The sequence below is a fragment of the Pieris brassicae genome, chromosome 9, assembly GCF_905147105.1.
Source record: "Pieris brassicae chromosome 9, ilPieBrab1.1, whole genome shotgun sequence".
Taxonomy (NCBI): Eukaryota; Metazoa; Arthropoda; class Insecta; order Lepidoptera; family Pieridae; genus Pieris; species Pieris brassicae.
The window spans coordinates 4,419,290-4,439,119 of NC_059673.1; the positions used below are offsets into that span (position 1 = coordinate 4,419,290).

General features: G+C 31.8%; 4 protein-coding genes across 10 annotated transcripts in view; 3 read left to right on the top strand and 1 right to left on the bottom strand.

Annotated features, from left to right (window-relative positions):
- The window catches only part of LOC123714023 (kinesin-like protein Klp10A), a 39,377-nt gene extending 30,597 nt beyond the window's left edge, over positions 1 to 8,780 (bottom strand). For 3 of the 6 annotated variants that reach the window (XM_045668023.1, XM_045668020.1, XM_045668021.1), the window contains exon 1: positions 8,406 to 8,779. In XM_045668023.1, coding sequence (XP_045523979.1) covers positions 8,406 to 8,466 — 61 coding nt within the window. In that variant the 5' untranslated portion in view covers positions 8,467 to 8,779. Of the gene's footprint in view, positions 1 to 8,405 lie in introns of all 6 variants that reach the window. The other 3 variants (XM_045668019.1, XM_045668024.1, XM_045668025.1) reach the window with 3 other exon arrangements.
- A 918-nt stretch (positions 8,781 to 9,698) lies between these two features.
- On the top strand, positions 9,699 to 14,667 carry LOC123714212 (guanine nucleotide-binding protein G(f) subunit alpha). Of its 2 annotated transcripts, none has more exons than XM_045668404.1 (10): positions 9,699 to 9,814; positions 10,965 to 11,071; positions 11,182 to 11,276; positions 11,527 to 11,695; positions 11,882 to 11,979; positions 12,174 to 12,288; positions 12,851 to 12,937; positions 13,226 to 13,356; positions 13,787 to 13,955; positions 14,466 to 14,667. In XM_045668404.1, exons 2-10 carry the CDS (start codon positions 10,973 to 10,975, stop codon positions 14,658 to 14,660), a joined length of 1,158 nt encoding a protein of 385 aa, XP_045524360.1. In that variant the 5' UTR covers positions 9,699 to 9,814; positions 10,965 to 10,972; the 3' UTR covers positions 14,661 to 14,667. The 2 variants fall into 2 exon arrangements, with proteins under 2 accessions (XP_045524360.1, XP_045524361.1); XM_045668405.1 differs by lacking the exon at positions 9,699 to 9,814 and adding an exon at positions 10,788 to 10,803.
- Positions 14,668 to 15,393: 726 nt separating this feature from the next.
- On the top strand, positions 15,394 to 17,557 carry LOC123714643 (bifunctional arginine demethylase and lysyl-hydroxylase PSR). Its single transcript, XM_045668998.1, has 3 exons — positions 15,394 to 15,534; positions 16,219 to 16,922; positions 17,009 to 17,557. Exons 1-3 carry the CDS (start codon positions 15,462 to 15,464, stop codon positions 17,390 to 17,392), a joined length of 1,161 nt encoding a protein of 386 aa, XP_045524954.1. The 5' UTR covers positions 15,394 to 15,461; the 3' UTR covers positions 17,393 to 17,557.
- Positions 17,558 to 18,214: 657 nt separating this feature from the next.
- Positions 18,215 to 19,272, top strand: LOC123714739 (cytochrome c oxidase subunit 5A, mitochondrial). Its single transcript, XM_045669205.1, has 2 exons — positions 18,215 to 18,436; positions 18,800 to 19,272. The coding sequence occupies exons 1-2, from the start codon at positions 18,300 to 18,302 to the stop codon at positions 19,119 to 19,121; spliced, it is 459 nt and encodes a 152-aa protein (XP_045525161.1). The 5' UTR covers positions 18,215 to 18,299; the 3' UTR covers positions 19,122 to 19,272.
- Positions 19,273 to 19,830: the final 558 nt, after the last annotated feature.

Sequence of the window (19,830 nt, forward strand, 5' to 3'; positions counted from 1 at the left end):
GGAGAAAGGACAGCAATGTTGACCTCTTGAAGTCGACACATGAGGAAACCTACATAAAAGCCCATTTCTTTAGATGACGAGAAAAGTTTGAGTCATGATTAAACATTGCGTTATTTTTTAATCAGTGATAATTCACGAATAGTTTAAATAACAATACCGTGTGGAGTTTGATACCTAGTTTACATGAAACAATGCATGATGCAACGTATGCATTTTATTTTTAAAATAATATTTATGCTTTATCGCTCTTATCTCTCAATCAGTTTAACTCGTTAAGAAATTTATGAATGTTCAATGAATATTATTATTATATTATTTGGGGACGTTTAAATGCATATAAAACTTTATCATATTCTTACTTCTGTCAATATTTATTCATTGTGTTGTCTTTATTATTTATTGTATTTTATATACTCCTCACAAACTAGTGTCTAATAGTATTCAAGTAAGGCCTCCGTAGGGAGGCTGATGACATCACAAGTCGGAAACACTTGCTCGCCCACATCCACCCACTATAGAACCTTGCAAAACCCTCCAAGAAACTACTACAGACGCATAAGCAATTTAGGCTTCTTGGCAAATATTACTGTATATACAAGTTCGAAGTGATCGCGAAAGGATAACTTATACACAAGAGAGAAAGGGCCAAATTATACTCTATATAGGAAGCGCTAGATACAGAAAATTAACCAAAATCATGCTCACTTTGGTTAATACTATCTACTGGCTGGGTTAAAGTTAGCCAGACATGGCAAATTCAACTCATTATTGGTACCTTTATTAAGACAAGTCTGGCTCGGTGAGCTAACATGATAATTGACGTAACAAATTGCTGAACAATTGAAGTAAACGATCTTTAAATGTGATGACTATATAGCTACATCATTGGGTAATAACGTTAACTTCAATTTATACTAAATTATATGAAAACGTCTTTGCAAAACAATGCTTGCCGAATAATAACGCGTTGAATGCCACAATGTTATGATAACAAAATATGAGTATTCACTTTGGCCTTCATTTAATTTTTTAATTAAAATTGTGGTTAATCAGTGATAGAGTAGATGAGTGAAGAAATGTATTAAAATTACATATAAGTAATATATTTGAGGCCAAAGTTAAAGTAGGCTTTCAGTCGTCGTGAAATAATATCGAAAATAAAACGGAACCAACATTAGGGTACATGATCTAGATACACTCCATTAAACGTGTTCGACCTCATTCTGCTCTATTATCTATTGATTATATCGTGAAAAGTATCCATTGGCGCTACTTTCTACCGCAGCGGCAACCTATGTTGTTAGACAATTTTTACCCTCTTGGGAAATAACTGTCTTTGTAGTTAAAACCGTTCAATATAATAAAGTGAAAACGATTTTCTTATATTCTTATGATTTAGAAGGCAACGAAAAGCTATGATGAATGAAACAGAAAGCTAAAACTTAATTTTAATGTTTTTTTATTTATTAACAATTTACCATCTAATTTTATTGATTAAAAAATAATGTAAAATATACCAATCGACTGTATAGACGAGAAATACATTAGACAATCAATAAAAAATATTAAATTGTATTGATAAATATACTTATTACTATAACAATACTTTTAAAATTATATGTAAAAAACATAGACAAGTTTATTGCGACTGTTACAAGATCGATTAATTTCAATAAACATGTACAAGGGGCATATTTGTATTTATTTTATAATGTTGTAGCTGAAAAGTTGTATATCTTATGCGTCATATATACTCCTACTCAAGGATGATATCATAAATGAAATCGAAAGTCTTTAAGCATTGCAAAATCTACTCTAAAAGGCCAAGTCTGCAAAATCTGTTATAATGATTTTAATTAGACATTCTGAGCCTAAATAGTAACTGACCAGAACAGAACATCTTGCTACACATCCTTTAGATAATAGCATTGGCCTCTGTAATTACACTAATTAAATTCAAAACGAAATAATACACACCTCCAAACGCGCTTCGTGATACCCTAAAGTTAAGATCCAGAAATCAAACTTAGAGCTAAGACTGACCCCAGTACGTCAGAAAAATAAAGGATTTTTGACATAAGAAAGTCACAGTTCGCTCTAAGTGACGTTACTGAAACTCACCCAAATATTAATGCTTTTTGTTTTAAAGTTGTTTAAATAAAACTCTTTGATTAAAGCTGGGTAACAACTGGCTTTATTTTTTTTTGAATGGAATCTGGCTGTTGGCCTTAAGGCCCTTTACAGCTCAGCTCAGGCTGTTGTGGCGAGCGTAGCTCGGCCTGAATGGCGTTATGGCTAGCGCAAGGGCGTCTTCCTGTGAGATTCGAACCTCGGCTTGGGCCGTCGCTGAGTGGTCAATCGCCTGAAGGGCAGGACAGAAGCTCACTGGAGTGAGCGAAGTACGGAGTTAATCTGTGTTTGGCTAATTTTATTATTATTGGCCGCGCAGGCGGCTTTTAATTTATTGTTAGCTACGGTAATTGGATCATCCGGATTTAAACTTAAACTTTTCTATAGTAAACAATTAAACAAAAAAACAACTGTGTAAAGATTTTTTCACCAGATAAACATTACTCATAAATAGATCTATTTATAAAAAAAAAATGTCATTAAAAATGGTAAAAATCTGTTTTAAACATGTACCACGGTATAATTGTTATCTAGTTAGAGTTAGTTTAGTTGGAGACTAGCGATATAAGTTTACAACCCTTTTGTCATAAATATTTTTTTTATACAGCAAATAAAAAAAATTCAAGTATTTTCAAGTTACAAAGTAATAAACGTAGACGACTGTAAGACGGCTGGAAATGTTAGTCTTAGATAGTTAAAATACATACACATATTTGAGTAATTATGGAAGTAACATGTCGGTTATAAAATGTCCAGCAATAAGTTCCGTTACAAATGAAAATGCATTTTTTTCCAATGAAGTAATTCAATATTATTTAAATTTATACATATTTATTAGTCTCAGCAAAAACTCAAAAGATATTCTATTCGAAATGGCCACGGGCACGTTTGTCTTTTATACAGATCTTTCATCTGTTTGGCCACGAATCTATTGATTTACGCACTCTTTCCAAGGGAAAAATCACCACTGATTTTTTAAGAGACTCAATGCTCCTTGTCGTTGTCTTTATCCTGCTGGAAAGTCCACGGTATATTTTTAAAAAGTGTATCGCTGAGAGGTTTCACAACATGATCCAAGACTGTATTTTGATACACTTTGGTTAAAGTTTCAACTCCTTTTTCACAAAAATGTCGTTTTGTGACTCCTTGATAAGACACGCCCCACCAAACTATCACTGACGTAGGATGGTGACCACGTTCTAACTTTCCAACCACTTGAGCAGCTTCTTTAGCTTACTTTTTATCATTTTAAAAAGATTAAAGAGGATATTTCTGTGCCTTTCCACCTGCGTATCGCGAAAGAAGGCGTTTTCATCGATCTACTCTCTTTAATTGTTAAGATTGATTTAGGGCATACATATCGACGATAAGCACCGAGCTTCAGGTCTTGTTTTATAATACGCGATAGAGTCCTAGTGGGAATCTTCGTTTCTCGCGATAAGATTTTTTGCTTCCTGGGGATTCGACGAATTATGGCTTTAACTGTATTAGCAGCCTTTCTAGTTTTAACAGCACGCGGCCGCCCTATCTTTTTTGATCTTCGACAGACGTAGTTGTTGTATCTGTTGATAGTACGATATACGCACCAACGGCGTTTCGTGTTTATTATCAAATTGTAATTTGATAATAAACACGAAAAAATATGTGAAATGGCGCAAAATCGAAAGAAGTTTTTAAAATAATATACGTGTTCCAAATGCAAAATAATCAAAAAATAAAATCAAGGAAAAGTTTTTATGTAACAGTATTTATGGCCAGACTAGTTAAATTAGAAAATCTGAAAATCTCTGTAATTCACCAGACTAGGTCAATATGTTTCATCATACTGTTTTTAACAAGTTACAGCATTTAAATACATTTATGGCTAGTTGCGTGACTAAGAACGTGACAAAGACCGAAATGAGTGAACGAATTGGCCGTTGTGGTTACGTTTACAAAACAGACTAAACTTTCGACAGGCCACGTGGGCGATATCCTTAGACGATAAAATTGAATTGATAAATAAAATAAAAAAACGTTGGGCTTATGTACCAGCCAATCTTGAAGGCTCATAGATCTACCCAAGAAGTACTACTATAAATAGTATGCCCGGACTTCTCAACTAAGAAGTACTATTAAAAATTTGACATTTACAAAGGTCTTATGAAAATTCATATATGTTAGTTTCTACTTAAAAATAAATAATGTATCGCATAGTAGAGGAGTAGCTGCTGCCAACAGCTAGAGCTCTTAATAAGTTACTAATATGCCCACTCATAAGCAGTCAACTGAGCCAAGGCAATGTCAATGAAGCCGTAATCGATTTTAAACCAGATTATCCTCTGCGTGCACAAACTTTGACTAATATAGTTTAATATTTCATTGCAGTGCAAAGATAAATTATTATTTTTTAAAGTTGTATTTTTTAATGCCTTCTGATTGGATAAGTTTATGATAATCACAAATTTCCTCATACCGTGTAAACTCTATATTACTCTGTCTATATGACTCTCAAGGGACTGTGCATATTTTGACATTACAAAGAGTTGTCGGTTAATGGAAATAAGAAAGATCTGTATTAAGAAAATAAAAAGTAAATTTCATACTAGTGTTCTACATAAAAAAATATTGAACGCTATTCCGTTATTTTCGCCTGACGTCTTTTGCTGCACCAGTAATTATGTTATATTTTTTCACTTATATTATTAATATCTTGCGATATTAAGGCATCTTCGTGACAAAGCACGTAAAGAACTGAATTCTTAAAAAGACGCCGACAGTCGAGTTTATTACGGGCTAGGACAATACAGCGACTAAATAACGTAAACAGTTCCGCAGTTTTACATGTTTCGGCAACTTAAAAAGTACATTTTATTATTTAATTGTCGTTATTGAGGATGGGTGTAAGGCTATATATGGTGTATCATTGTAGCATAGAAGACAAGCTAAACCAACTAAATCCGAGTGATTTCAGCGCTTTAGGGGGTTTAACGTTTAATCGGAGGACGTTACACTGTTTAACTAAAATATTGAAGTAAATATCTACCCACATTTGAGTTATTTAATGTTGTTTGTCACAATCATCGTACAGGAAGATCAATCAATAATGAATAATAATCATTGCTCTACGAATATTGCGGTAACTGAAAGACAATTTTAAATTTCCGGTATCAAGTTAAAGACAATTTTCGTTTCCATCCAATTCCATACTTATCTATTTGACTCAGGTTCTACAATAAGGAAATAACGCAAAGAAAACAATATTAACTGGGCACTGAATTAACTATGAGCTAATCGAATTGTATTGAGCAACGTTTGCGAATGTGAATTTTAAAACTCATTTCACTCTAAATATACTAAAAAAGGTACCAAGGTAATGGGCTTCTGAACTTTTGTAAATTATTTAGAGACATTCTTCTAAAAGCTCGTTATTTACATTGACAAATACGCTATACATACGTAAAGTATGAACACGAAATACCGTTTGCAAAACCGCACGCGCCATGCTTGGTGATACATGCTAAACCAAATTCGTACTTCAGTATAGGGTTTAAATATTGCTACTAATTGATGATTAAAAGCAACTAAGGTCACGTTTCAGGTTGCACCAAAGTCACGACTTAATGTCGGCATGGTGTGAATATTTAGGTGAATTCGTAAGGTACAAGAAAACCCGCTCATTCTTATGACTCATAGCCTTCATTGTTTATAACTAGCCAGTATCGTATGCTTTAAAAAAACAATACGATACTGAAATGTGTGAAAATAAACTAAAACATCACGATCTTTTTTATTTTTAGTAAACTTAGATAAAATTTCTATCGTAACTAAATTGAAAAAAATATAGGTAGATTTTGGAATATTACTTCTATTTCTTAACAAAGTATACACAACTGTAAATGAATGTTAACAGTAGTCTCTTAATAAAAAAACCATAAAGAATTGTGTTGTGTTGTTTATCAATTGTTTGTCTTTTTATGATTTTTTGAACTTTACCTGGTGAAAAGCATGGTAATTATAGATTTTATAAGAGAAAAACCTTAATGTTATTTTTATACCATGATACATATGTACATGACAAAGATGATTATGTTGTACTTTTAACAGCATCAATCTTAAACAAAGAACTCATGAATCAGCTTTGTTGTACCTAACTTCTAAGCGACAACACAATCCAACTTTAATAAAAAGACTCTCTGATACCATATTGTTGTTATGTAAAGTACAAAATTGGACTATGATATAAAAAGCAATAAAATTCTTTTAATATGCTATACTACAGTCATATTGATTGAATTTCTATGAAAAATAATTATTCTACAGTTCCTCTAGGATTTGAAACAAGCCAGTAATCAATATATGATATAACCAACATTTTTCATATTTAGACATTCATCTCAGTAATACAATAGATATTTTGACATACCACAGTAAAACACAGATTCATTATCAAATTATTTTAACATTTTCATTCATAAATTAATGTTTGCAATATGTGTAAAAAAATAAAGTAATTAAATGAAACTATTGCACCACCAGCACACAGAATCCTCAAAATATTAAACACTTTTTTTACCAGATTGAAGCTACATAAGCTATGTATTATTTATATATACATAGGTTCAATCTGGTACAAAAGTGTTTTCTTTAAATGTGTAAAAGCTATTTTAACAAAAGACAATACTATATTATAAACATTTTTTAAGTGCATATAGATAATAGTGATATAAATAATAAGTACAAGTGCAGTTCCCAGTTGGTTTAATAAGCCTGACCTTGATTTTAATACACCATTGACTGCTACCTATAGCTTGCAATGTCATCATCCTGTCTGTCTATTATTTCTTTTAATTGTCACAAAAATACATTAAGTTTACATTAGAAACACTATGAAAAGTTTACATAGTTATTGTCGTAAATACAAAAAATAAATACAAATTTTATTATTCATATGATGTAAAACTATCTATACTAAAGTATTATATATTAGATTAATAGGTACAAATGAGCTAAATACCAATTGATGTTAAAGACCATTTTAAGGCTTAATTATTTCAGTTGTTCAAAATTTAATATATGTATTCATTTGATGGCCACTAGTACCGGCGCGCGCGCAATTCGCGACTTATATGGACCCTTGACGCAAGGCCACACGTCCTCGCTATGACCGTTGAAATTCGCAAATTTATATTTTAATAAAGTAGGACTGAAGTAGTAATGTTGATGCAATATACATTAAAAATGTTTCATGGAATGTTGGTTTTGCAACTGTAGTATATTTTATAATATTCTAGCTTCAATATTACCCCTACCTCTTATCTATAAAAACGTTTATAGAGTCATTTTATGTTGTTTATAATTTTTTACACTTTAAAAAATAATCTCTAAAGATTTTCGTCAAAATAATATCTATAACCATAAAAAATATTAAATCATTCCAATTTAACATATACAAGTTAGATAGTTCATCTAATAGCAGATTTAAAATATAATCAGTTTGATTACTAGTTAATAACACTGGATTACAGTAGCATTCTTTACAGATCAAGTAATGTCATTTGTTTTAAACTAAAACCAAGTAATTACAATAGGATAGCAATAGCATTTTCATAAACTTCACATGTGCAATGTGTAACAAAGGATTTTTAATTAAATTTAAGTAGTATGTGGATTCAATATGTTATTTGGAAGTAACATATGACTGCATGTTTCAGCTGGACAATAAATTACCAAAATTTAAATATCAATTTTAGCACTTGAGTTATACACCATATACACAATTAAGATTGTCTTAAAGAAAGTTTCCTTTTAAGATACACTTTTACAGACCACTATAGAATGTTGTGAGTACCAGCTTAGAAAGAATTACTTGCTATGCCTAATATACTATTGTCACATAAAAATGGGAAGTAATTGTTAAATAGAGATCTATGTGGCATTCAATGTGATTATATTAGGCTGAAAATTTAATATTCTTTTAAAACTTTGTATATAATTTGTGGTACATCTTGCAAAGTAACATTTGTTAACTTTATTTCTGTTTACAATTAAGGAAAGGAATATCATTGGCTTAAAAGTAACCGCTATTGATAAACATTTTAAGTAGTTTACAGATAGAGCGTCTTTCTATTCGCGAGAATGAATCATAATTATTCATATCATCGAAACCTAGGAACATAGCAAAAACGTGTCGCGACACGTTTTTGTTTACCTCACACAGCTGTTTAAATAAATTGATCATATCAGAATTTTAGCAAATTAAAAATCTAATATTGAAAGATCGTTGAAGATCTTACCATCTGTTCTCTTGATGTTGATGTTAATCCCAGATTGGATTTTAATAGTGTCGTCATCCATTTTAGCACTGATTTATACACCATAAACACTAATTAACATTATATTTTAATAATAAACGTTTGTTCTAATATTGTCTAATTCATTCGGTTATTGAACAGAACCGGTGAAAATTACAAATAAATTTCTACACCCAGACTGACAGTTATATCGAGCCAGCTACACTTCACACTAGAACGTTTCAAATTTGTTTCAACACAACAGTCAAATCAATCACTTTCTACTTTTGCATTATTAAAATTAAGTCTTATACAAAATAAAAATGTATTTTAAAACTAAAACTAAATAAAGAGAGCAAATATACTTTAAATATAATCGGTTCAAACACAAAATTAAAAATTGTCGAACTTACGATCAATGCGCTAAAAAGTTTCACCACAGAGTATGATTTGAGTTGCTATATTCACATTTCGCTAACCTGCCGTTTGAAACTTTGTTGTGTTTGCTCTGTGGTAGTATAAAACGGTTAAGGGCAGTCGTTTTTATATATCCTTTATTAAGATATTAATCAATAATATAATAATTTTTATACACTATTAATCGTAATTTAAAATTGTTTTAATCATATTTTGTATGTTTAATTTTTGAAATTTCTTTTCTGGGGCGCGCAAAGCGCATAATACCTGTACCTAAAACCTTAAACCTGTACATAAAAATTACAAACTAAATTGAAGGAAATATTTTCAAAGACTTCATTAAAACTGTAAAACATCAATGTTTTTGGCAATAAAATTCTCTTTTAATAAATTCTCCACAAATGTGGAATTACGTACTAGATGGCGCTATTTGAATACAAAGATCAATCGCCTTATAAAATAAAAAAATTTGTGCCAGGGTTTTCAACGGTACAAATACAATAATAATTATCGTAATTCTGGGTAATTAATAATAATTATAATAATTCCATAACGACGTACGATGGTAAACTTCTATTGTACGCATATTGTACAATATTTATTAAAATGTATCTATAAATAATAATGTGTCTCTTGTAGTTTTATTTCTGTTGATTTGGTTATACTTCTAAGACTTGACCTTTAGTGATTCTTTTTTTAGTTATTTTCCTTACTAGAAGAGAAAGTTTGAAATCGCTTATTAGCGATAAGGCCGCATGTTGCATACCTAATAACTTATGTTATTTATTATTATTTGTAATGTAAGGAAGTTTAAATAGATATCAGTACGCAATCACCGAATTAAGTAACCGCTTGTAACCGCGGCACAGCTCGCGATAGTTCAATCAGAACATGATGAATAATTATCTTTATTAATCTGACTGATAGAAGTGATAAAAAGATAAAGTTTAGTTAGGCCCAGATTTATAAAGTGCAACGGACGATCGTTCTGAGAGGTAAGTTGTTACATTAGTTAATGTGTTGTAATATTATTTAGGTACTGTATATGAAAGTGCACTAAGTTAGCTATAAATGTAAGAGTGCAAGAATGCACAGCGTGATGTAGGAATAATTATCAGATACAATTTTGTAATTATTTAATCACCGATAGGTATATTATCAGGTTAATTCAACCGCGCTAGTACAATTTACAAAATATGAACCTACTAACATTAATTATACTCTGCTATGACTATTACCTACCTTATTATTGGACAACAACAATTATCACTACTAATACCGTCCTACTTAGATTAAGAGACCCACCTGCTCGTTTGCCTCCTGTCCAAAAGAAACAATTCAGGAATAAGAAAGCTGAACCTTGTTAAGTTTCGTTTTTTAATATCATCCTTATAGGATCTATTTGTTTGTTAAAATTAATCTTAAGATAGTATGAGATGAATTGACACAATTACCTGTAATTCATTTTTGTATAATGTACTCATAGAAATTGGAACTACGTACATATATATGTTTTTTTAATCAATGGTATGTCATTTTAAAAGGAATGATACAACCATTTTTTTTTAAATAATTTCCTTTAAACTGACGTAAAATTGCCTGAAAAACCAATTAGTTGCAGAATCTTGTAGTGGAATCTAGACCATTAGCGCCAAGTGTAACACCCGTGTGTCAAATATGTGTTTGTGCATCTTACAGTCTCTCAGAATCAAAATATTAAATTTCAGAATTTAATTAATAATAACATAACTTATTTCTGATTATAAAAGCTAATGTCGGTTATTAAAAAGAAATATTTTATCGAAATCCTGTGTACTTCTTATCGCACTTCAAACTGCGAGTAGGTACTCCAAACTGTATTAAAAATTGCACTTAAAAGCCGGTAGATATCATCACGTACACGTCGTATATACCACGTATTGTATAGGTAATATATCCAGAATTCATTGCGATATCATAGTGCGAAAAGATCCTGATCAAAGATGTTGGTGTTGCCCTTACAAAAAAATCGTTTGGCGCCTTCTAATTTTATTTTGATTTAATTTAGGCAGTGGGAAGGATCTGGCTAATGCTTTAAATAAAATAAATAAAGTCATCTTCTAACAACATACATTTGTTCTAATACCTAGGGGTTTCGCTTTTTAGGTTACAAAATGCAGCTATTGCCATGCGTCAAAAAATACGATGAAAATGAAAGTAATTCAAAACAAATCGACAGAGAAATCAAACAATGGATTAAATCCTACAACGATGTGAGTAGTTTGTTTTTGCATGTAAAAAACTATTTTTTTTGTTAATTATTTACTTAATCATAGCCTTAAGTCACTTTTAATTTCAACTTAAATACAGTTTATGCCTGCAGGCTATCAAATTATTACTGCTGGGAACCGGTGAGAGTGGAAAAACAACCATAATAAAACAAATGAAAATTCTTCACATACAGGGATTTAATGCTGGGTATGTTTAATTTAAAATGTTTATAGGTATTTTAAAACGTACTAAACTTAAAAAAAACGAACACACAAAATATTATAATATTATTTTTATAATATTTAGACAATTTTAGCGCCCTTTAAGTTCTTGAATTTAGAATTAGAAATTGGTGTAAAACAATTTCAAATCAGTCCAGTAGTTTTTGATGTTCATTACAAACAGAAATCTTTTCTATTTATAATATTAGTATAGATGACAGTGCAATTACTTTCAGAGAGCGACTGGAAAAAGTACAGCATATTCGGCACAATATTCACGAATCAATATACGAGATAGTCCATAATATGTCAGCATTAAGTATACCACTCCGAGATCCGAGGAATATTCAGTCCCAACAGTACATATTACAGATTGGGCTTGCAGGACCTGGAGATTATACAGAGGTACAGATTTTCCACAACCAAATCTTTTTTTACCTGGATAAATTAAACCTTATACTAGAAACAATTAGGTTCGCTTTATGTATATCATAACTTTGTTTTACCAAGATACCTAAGAAATATTTTACGGCAGGCAGGTTCTACTAAACAAATATTATAATCAAATAATGTCAAATAAGTATTCCACAGGAGTACTTCGACCACGTTAGATCATTATGGCGAGACGCAGGAGTCAGGGAATGCTTCAAACGAGCCAATGAATATCAGCTCATAGACAGCGCGGAATAGTAAGAACTCTTATTTCGTATTTCCATTTAGTTCCATTAGTGTAGGGGTGTACTCATGGAGCGCTTCTCCAGCTTTTTATACAAATATTTGTATTTGTATAGCTAGCTATATTTGTGTAGCAAGAACTATTTTATTCTACGCAATTGGTCGTGATAAGTGGTAACAATGACATAACGAAAACATTATATTACAGCTTTCTTGACAGAATAGACCTGATTGCTAAAAGCGATTATCTTCCATCCGACGCAGACATCCTACGCTGCCGACAGAAGACCACTGGTATACAGAAGATTGAGTTTAAAGTTAAAGTAAGAACGTTTTAATCAATAGTTTTTAAACAGAAAACTCCTTGCTTAAAATTCAGACTCAGCCACGGCAGCAATTTTCTTTTTAAAACTGCCCATATTCGCAAAACTAAATGCATATACCGTACTGACCGTACCGCTCTGTCTTCAAAAACCTCCTTTATCCTTAAGCAATATATATTGTATAAATACTTCGTAGTTTAAAGTAATATCATATTAGTAATATAATATTTTTTTAAATATAATATCTAACCTGAAACATTTGCACACACACGCAGATACAATTGCATTATATTTAATAAGACATTCAAATTGGAGAGATTTACGATACGACCGTAGTATTGCGACGTCAGGTCACATTACAGGCTCAAAACTAAGTTTTTTTGAGGCAGGAAGGTATACATTAACTTTCTGAATAAAACCCTCATTTAAAAAATGTAGAGCCGGAATATTTATTCCGTCAAACATGCAAGACGATAGAAAAGGCATTTAGTTATTATTTTTTAGCTTCATTAATGCTCTTATTATTACAAACTAAAGTTATTTTACTATCGAAATATTCCAGGTACCAAAATCAATGCATGGTGGCGTCCAAGATTTCTGGATGTTCGATGTTGGAGGTCAAAGAGGTGAACGAAAGAAGTGGATCCAGGTAAAGTACGGCTTTTTTTACTATAAATTTTAATGACGACTACAGCAATATATTACTGCCACTAGGTATCGTTAACAACGCCTTAGCAAGTACTTCTGGCATTGAGAGTTTCCATGGGCGGCAGTATCACTTAACATCAGGCGAGACTCCTGCCCGTTTGCCCCGTTTTATAAAAATACTATGTGTCCATTTTTTTATGAATTACGTATACCACGGACTGATTTCTGGCAAAGCAATATAATTTCTATTGGGATCACGAGAATTTCAAACATACAATTATATTTGTAGGTGTTCGAAGGTATACATGCAATCTGGTTCCTGGTCGCTTGCAGTGATTTTGATCAGAATTTACGGGAGGACAATACACAGAATCGATTGACTGAGTCACTAGTTTTGTTTCAAGATGTCTGGCAGAGTAGGTAAGTTGTTTTATTATCATAATTCTCCATTATTATACTTCGATTGTGTTTTCGGGCAGGAGGCTCACCTGATGTTAAGTGATACCGCCGCACATGGATACTCCCACTGCCAGACTGCATTGCTGGCCTATTAAGAAACGGTAAACTCTGAAACTCTAATAATCAGAATTGGATAAAAAGAGACGAAAGAGTAATTTCAAATTCAATTTTAAATTAAAATACATTATTTTTACTAACTTATCTTGAATAAGGAGGTTATGATGGTCTATGCTTGCACGTTATATATGAAATCTCGTCAAATGGGTAACCTTCTATTCTGCTGTTTAAATTTTGGTATGTACGTCTAGCAGGAACCGTCAACTGAGTTTAAACAATTTTTCAGTAAATTATTGCACAATATAATAATTTCTGGATTGCAAATATTCAACAGATTTCTCCTGGAAGCAGGATTAATAGTGTTTTTGAACAAGCAAGATCTTCTCGAGAACAAAGTATCTCGGGGTAACACAATCGCTCATTACTTTCCGCAGTATGACAACTTTGATGCTCCCGGAAATGAATATAATAGGACTAAACTATTTATTAAGAGCCTTTTCATGGTGAGTTTCATATTGACAATATAAAAACAGATATGAATAATTAATCAAAATAATTTTATACCTGATACAGATAATAACATATTTTTTGATCAGTCCCTTTAGTTAGAAAAATAGATAAAATTCAGAGACGGGATTGATTCAGAAATACGAGAGTGAGGGTAAACTATGACTCCCGTATGTCCAAAATGTATGAGAAAACATATGAGAATCATACTTAGTGCAACAAAAGTACTTTTTTTTAGTAGGGCCATTTAAGTATGCTTATGTAATAATTAGGTTTGAGTCTTTCAAAAACATTTTAGTTTTTCAAAAACTCAAGGACTGGAACAATAGGGATGAGTAATCAAAAAACAGCAAGCATAATGAAGTAGGCGTGCTGCGTGATGAATACTTAATAGAATAATATAACATTAGACGCTGAAACTGAAACAGCATTCAATCAAACGCTCTTCCAGCCTTATAAACTTTTCCATCTTTAATCTCAATGTTTTTTTCAATTTTTCTCATAAGGACTTAACAAAGAAGCGAGAGAGAAGAAACCTAACAGCATCAGCTGAACGCTTCGTGGTAAGTGAAGCAAGCCGAGCACGCGAATGCTATTTTCACTTCACAACAGCAACGGACACAGACAACGTACGAACGGTCTTCCGAGACGTGCATCAGATGATACTTACACATATACTTAATAATATTGGTGTCTATTAATAAATGTAAGGATAACTTAACGATTTTTATTTTTGTAAATGGATTACAAAGCTACTGCCACATTCTGAAATTCATTATGATATCAATGTTCATCAAACCTAATCCTGATCCTTATCGTAATCTTAGTACTCAGCCCAATCCTAATTTAATAATTAAATCCTTATCCTGATCCGAGTTTTTATGGCAATCCTAATTCTAATCCTATACCTAATGATCGTAATTATAACGCTAATCCTAATCCGTATCATCATCTTAATACATATCCTAGCCCTATTGCAACGTCCGTCGTTCCACAACTGAACGTTTTTAAGGCACCTTTGCCCCGCACCACCACTTTAAGGAAGCAGCTGCCCACTGAAACATTTCCGAACCAAATCAAGAAAAGTGCAACACATTTGTGATAGAATAGTGAAATAGATCACTCACTACAACAAAAGTGTAGAGTGAGAGAGAGGGACTCGCGAGCCGGTGGGCCCCCACTTGCCTGTAAATTTAGAAATATTATTGGATAAGTGTCACTAGTCCTCCCGAGAGTAAAAAAATCACCCACTTAAGTATCATCACTTCCTACAATAATATTATTGCGACACTGATGCGTGTCAAATCTAAATTAGAAAGAGATCCGAGCTGTACTAAATGTTTTTGAAAGTTGGTGTGATTGCAATAGTGCAATTTCAGTTGTTTCAGTCAATTGTCATTAAAAAATAATAGTCTGTGATCATTCGTCAAAAATCAAAATTTCATAAATTAGGTTAAGTTTGAAAAAAAAAGAGTTGGGTTTCAACAAACCAAACAAGCACAATGGACAGCGAGTACAAACTATCACATAAGGCAAAAAAACGTATAAAAGAAGTGAAACGAAAAGCTAGACCAGGTATTATAACTATTTTTCCTTTTTATAAGTTAATTTTAATGTTTTAATGTTAATTAATTATATAAAGCACACATCATAAATTATACATAAAAATGTAATTTTAACTGGAGAATATACGTTTTTACTCGTAAATTAAGTAGGTGATTATAATTTCTTCTAGAAAGGTCTTTGCATGCATGAATATTAAAAAATACAATAAATCTAGTATGTATTTAGCAAATTTTTTTATACTGAAACCTTAAATACAACAAACTATTTTACACAAAAATGTCCCACACAAATTTGTTAATTAATTATATAAAGCAAATATTAAAAATTTCATTTTAAAACATTTTAACTAGAATATGTTTTTAGTTGTAAATTAAGTATGTGATTATAATTTCATCTAGAAAGGTCTTTGCTTATTTGCATGCATGAATAGTTAAAAATACAATAAATCTAGTAAGTTTCAACAAATTATTTTGCACTAAAATGTTATTTTCAAAATATACATATACTTAACTTATATAGGATTTAGAGAATAGTGAAACCATAACTATTGAATCGGTTACTTTATGATACCTGAGCTAATGGTTGCCGAAAATTGTTAAAATAAGTATTATTATTATTTTAATATAATATTGTTAATCTGTTTATCATTAATTACTATTACTCTTTATTATACAGATTTGTAAATATTTCCAGAATTAGTAGATAAACACCAATGGACTGCCTTAAAATATGCATCAAACTTTGAAGAATTCCTAAAATGTAATGATAATGTAGATAGAATTGATGCCAGCATAACTTCACCTCAAGAATTTATAGAGAAATATGAAAAGATTTATAAGCCAGTAGTTATCACAAATGTTCAAACTCAATGGCGTGCAAACCATAAATGGACACTTGAGAGACTTGCCAAAAAGTACAGGAACCAAAAATTTAAATGTGGTGAGGACAATGAGGGTTATAGTGTTAAGATGAAAATGAAGTATTATGCAGAGTATATAAGGACAACGACTGATGATAGTCCACTGTATATTTTTGATAGTAGTTTTGGTGAGCATCCAAGACGAAAAAAGCTCATGGATGATTATGAAGTACCCTTATATTTTAGAGACGACTTGTTTAAATATTGTGGAGAAGAGAGAAGACCTCCATATCGTTGGTTTGTGATGGGCCCTCAAAGGTCTGGTACTGGAATTCATATTGATCCTTTGGGCACCAGTGCGTGGAATGCACTAGTTTTTGGTCATAAAAGATGGTGCTTGTTCCCCACCAACACACCTAGGGAATTGATTAAGGTAACTGGTGCAATGGGAGGTAAACAGAGGGATGAAGCTATTACATGGTTTAAGTTAATTTATCCCAAAACCCAACAAGACTCATGGCCAAAGGAATATGCTCCTGTAAGATGTTTCTTATTTATACATAATTTTTGAGCAAGTAATCATAAAACTTTTCTTGTTATGTTTTTGATAATTAATTTTTCTAGGTGGAGATACTCCAGAAGCCAGGTGAAACTGTCTTTGTTCCTGGTGGTTGGTGGCATGTAGTGCTCAATCTTGATGATACTGTGGCTGTCACACAAAACTTCTGCAGTCGCACCAATTTCCCAGTTGTATGGCACAAGACTGTCAGAGGCCGTCCTAAGTTGTCTAAGAAATGGATAAAGGTACTTGAAGCAAAGGAACCCGAGTTATATAAGATAGCTAGTCGTATGGATCTTAGTCAGGGAACAGGAGTTGCTTCAGACAGCTCCTCAAACAGCAGTTCCTCCAGTAGTGATAGTGACAGCTCGTCATCTAGCTCCAGTGAAGATGATAGTGGTCAAGAGAGCATCTCCGCTTCAAAAAAGAAAAGAAGAAGGAAAATGTAAAAATATCCATAGTTAATATATTTTTTTATCGACAATAGAAATCAGATTCTAAATAAAAAAGAAATCATAGAATTAAGCAGGATGTTTTGTATTACTAGACGTAATTATTTAATATGCAAGTTTTTCTGTGGTAACTAATGTGTTCTATTATATGAAAATATTATATCACTTAAAATAAATGTAAGTTCAGTATTTATTGTATGTTTTATTGCTTACTACTACTAATTTAAACCTGAAATATTTTTGACCGCGCCATTCTAGAGGTAACCTAATAGGTATGCTATAATCAAATGAGCATTGATAAGAAATGTTGCCAAACATGAAAGTTATTCCGTAGAGCTTTGGTAAAGGATAAAAATTCAAGTTGTGAATAGTCCTTTAGTCTCGGTACATACATTGCCAAAACTTTTTATTTTCACTGAAATAGTTCATTTAGGTCGTTGGCTACGGTATAGTTTGTACCCTGATTCAAACGTCGCCATCGCGCCATAATGTGGCCAAGCAATAATATATACAGAGTACACACACCTCTGTTGGTGAAGTCTCAATTTCCAATTAAAACATCTTATAAACAGCTGAGCTGATATGTATATATGAATGATAAACTCATTTGACAGTAACAATACTAGAGATATGATTCAAGCATTCAAAAAATTACACAAACCTTAGGATATTCTTATTCAATGATCATATTAAAATGATAAATGAACCTACGTGTAATAACGCCATCTGTTTATGTTATAAAATATTAAAGAATCAAAGACTATAGAACAAATGCACCAAAATTATTGATTGACAGAAGCAAATGAGCTAACTTCAATTACATTTAGTCTATGCTATTTACCAGTCGGTCCGGCAGCCATATTTTGTTATCTTTCTTAAAGTTCCTGTGGATTTTCCCTTTAAAATGTTAAAATCGGCTTCGGGAACGTTGGTGAATGTCCTAAGGAGGTCTTTGGTACCAGCCACTAATGTTTGTGGAGTACTCCCTGCTAGAAGGTCCCACGGAGGCCCAGTTGAATCAGATGAGGACTTCGACAGAAGGTAACCTTTCTGAAAATTTTGACGTTATGTAACTTAGTTTTTTCCTATTATTTTGTGTGTTTATATTTCTATTCATTTTATTATATATAAATGTTGCTCTACATTTTTTTACCTTTCATTCTGAATGTATACTTTGGAAGCAAGGAAAATATAAATGAAAAACGCCCCTATATTCCATGCTATAGAAGTCTCTCATAATCTATTGTGGCACAAAATTCATACAAATGACCTTAAATTACATATTCCATGCTTCTTAAATAAGATTAACTTTAATGCCACAACATTATACTAGTAAGGGTGATAATGTTTCCCTTAATATGCATTTCATGCAAGAAGTGAAATAACCTAGTAATATGGTTGCAGATATGAAGCTTTCTTCAACAGAAAAGACATTGATGGGTGGGAAATCCGCAAGGGCATGAATGACCTGTGTGGTATGGATTTGGTTCCTGATCCTAAGATTATCATTGCTGCTATGCATGCTTGCAGACGGGTAAATGACTATGCCCTGGCTGTGAGGTTTATTGAGGCCTGCAAAGACAAATGTGGATCTAAAGTTAATGAGATTTACCCATACATAATCCAAGAAATTAAGCCAGCACTTTCAGAGCTGGGAATTGAAACTCCAGAGGAACTTGGCTATGACAAGCCAGAATTAGCTTTACAAAATGTGTTTGACATGTAAGGTTACTGGTTATAAGATGTAGAAAATATTGTATAATAGTTTTGCTGTTACCTTTTGTTTTTATTTAATTATGTAAAACAAACATCAGAGAATTTAAATTTCCCCAGATAAAATCAACTGGCTTGTCTAATGTATTAAACATTAGAAATAGTATTGTTGTTTTAATAATTTTCTCCAGAAGTATTATTAAATGTATTAATAATGTATATTTTTTAATTACACTTAGTAATGTTTCTTTTAATTGACAATAATATTTGTTTAAAGCAATTTATAATGCCACATTGAGGTTATCTAATATCTTATATTAATCAAGTCAAAATTTATCCAAATTAGTTTGCCATATTGCCACTCGTATCTGATAATACTTACTATATTAAAATACCTTTTTATTAAATTGTAATCATACAAAATATAGAATTATTTACAAAGATTTGAAAAAAATGAAAAAAACGAGTGTGAAGTAGGCATCTATGTGATTGGGAACAGAAGTGTGACAACAGCAAGTGGTTTCATGTGTGATTATCAGAATGGTAAATGATTGTGATGCAAGTATAAAAATTCATAATACTGATGCCCATAATTTGGTTCATGGGAAAGAATAAAAAAAAATAGTTTGTATATTCTTTTATCTGAGGTAGTTTTGTAATGGTAGATTGTTGCATGCAAAAGTTAGGGAGAGCAGTGAGTATGTTTTGAACCAAGCTAAGTG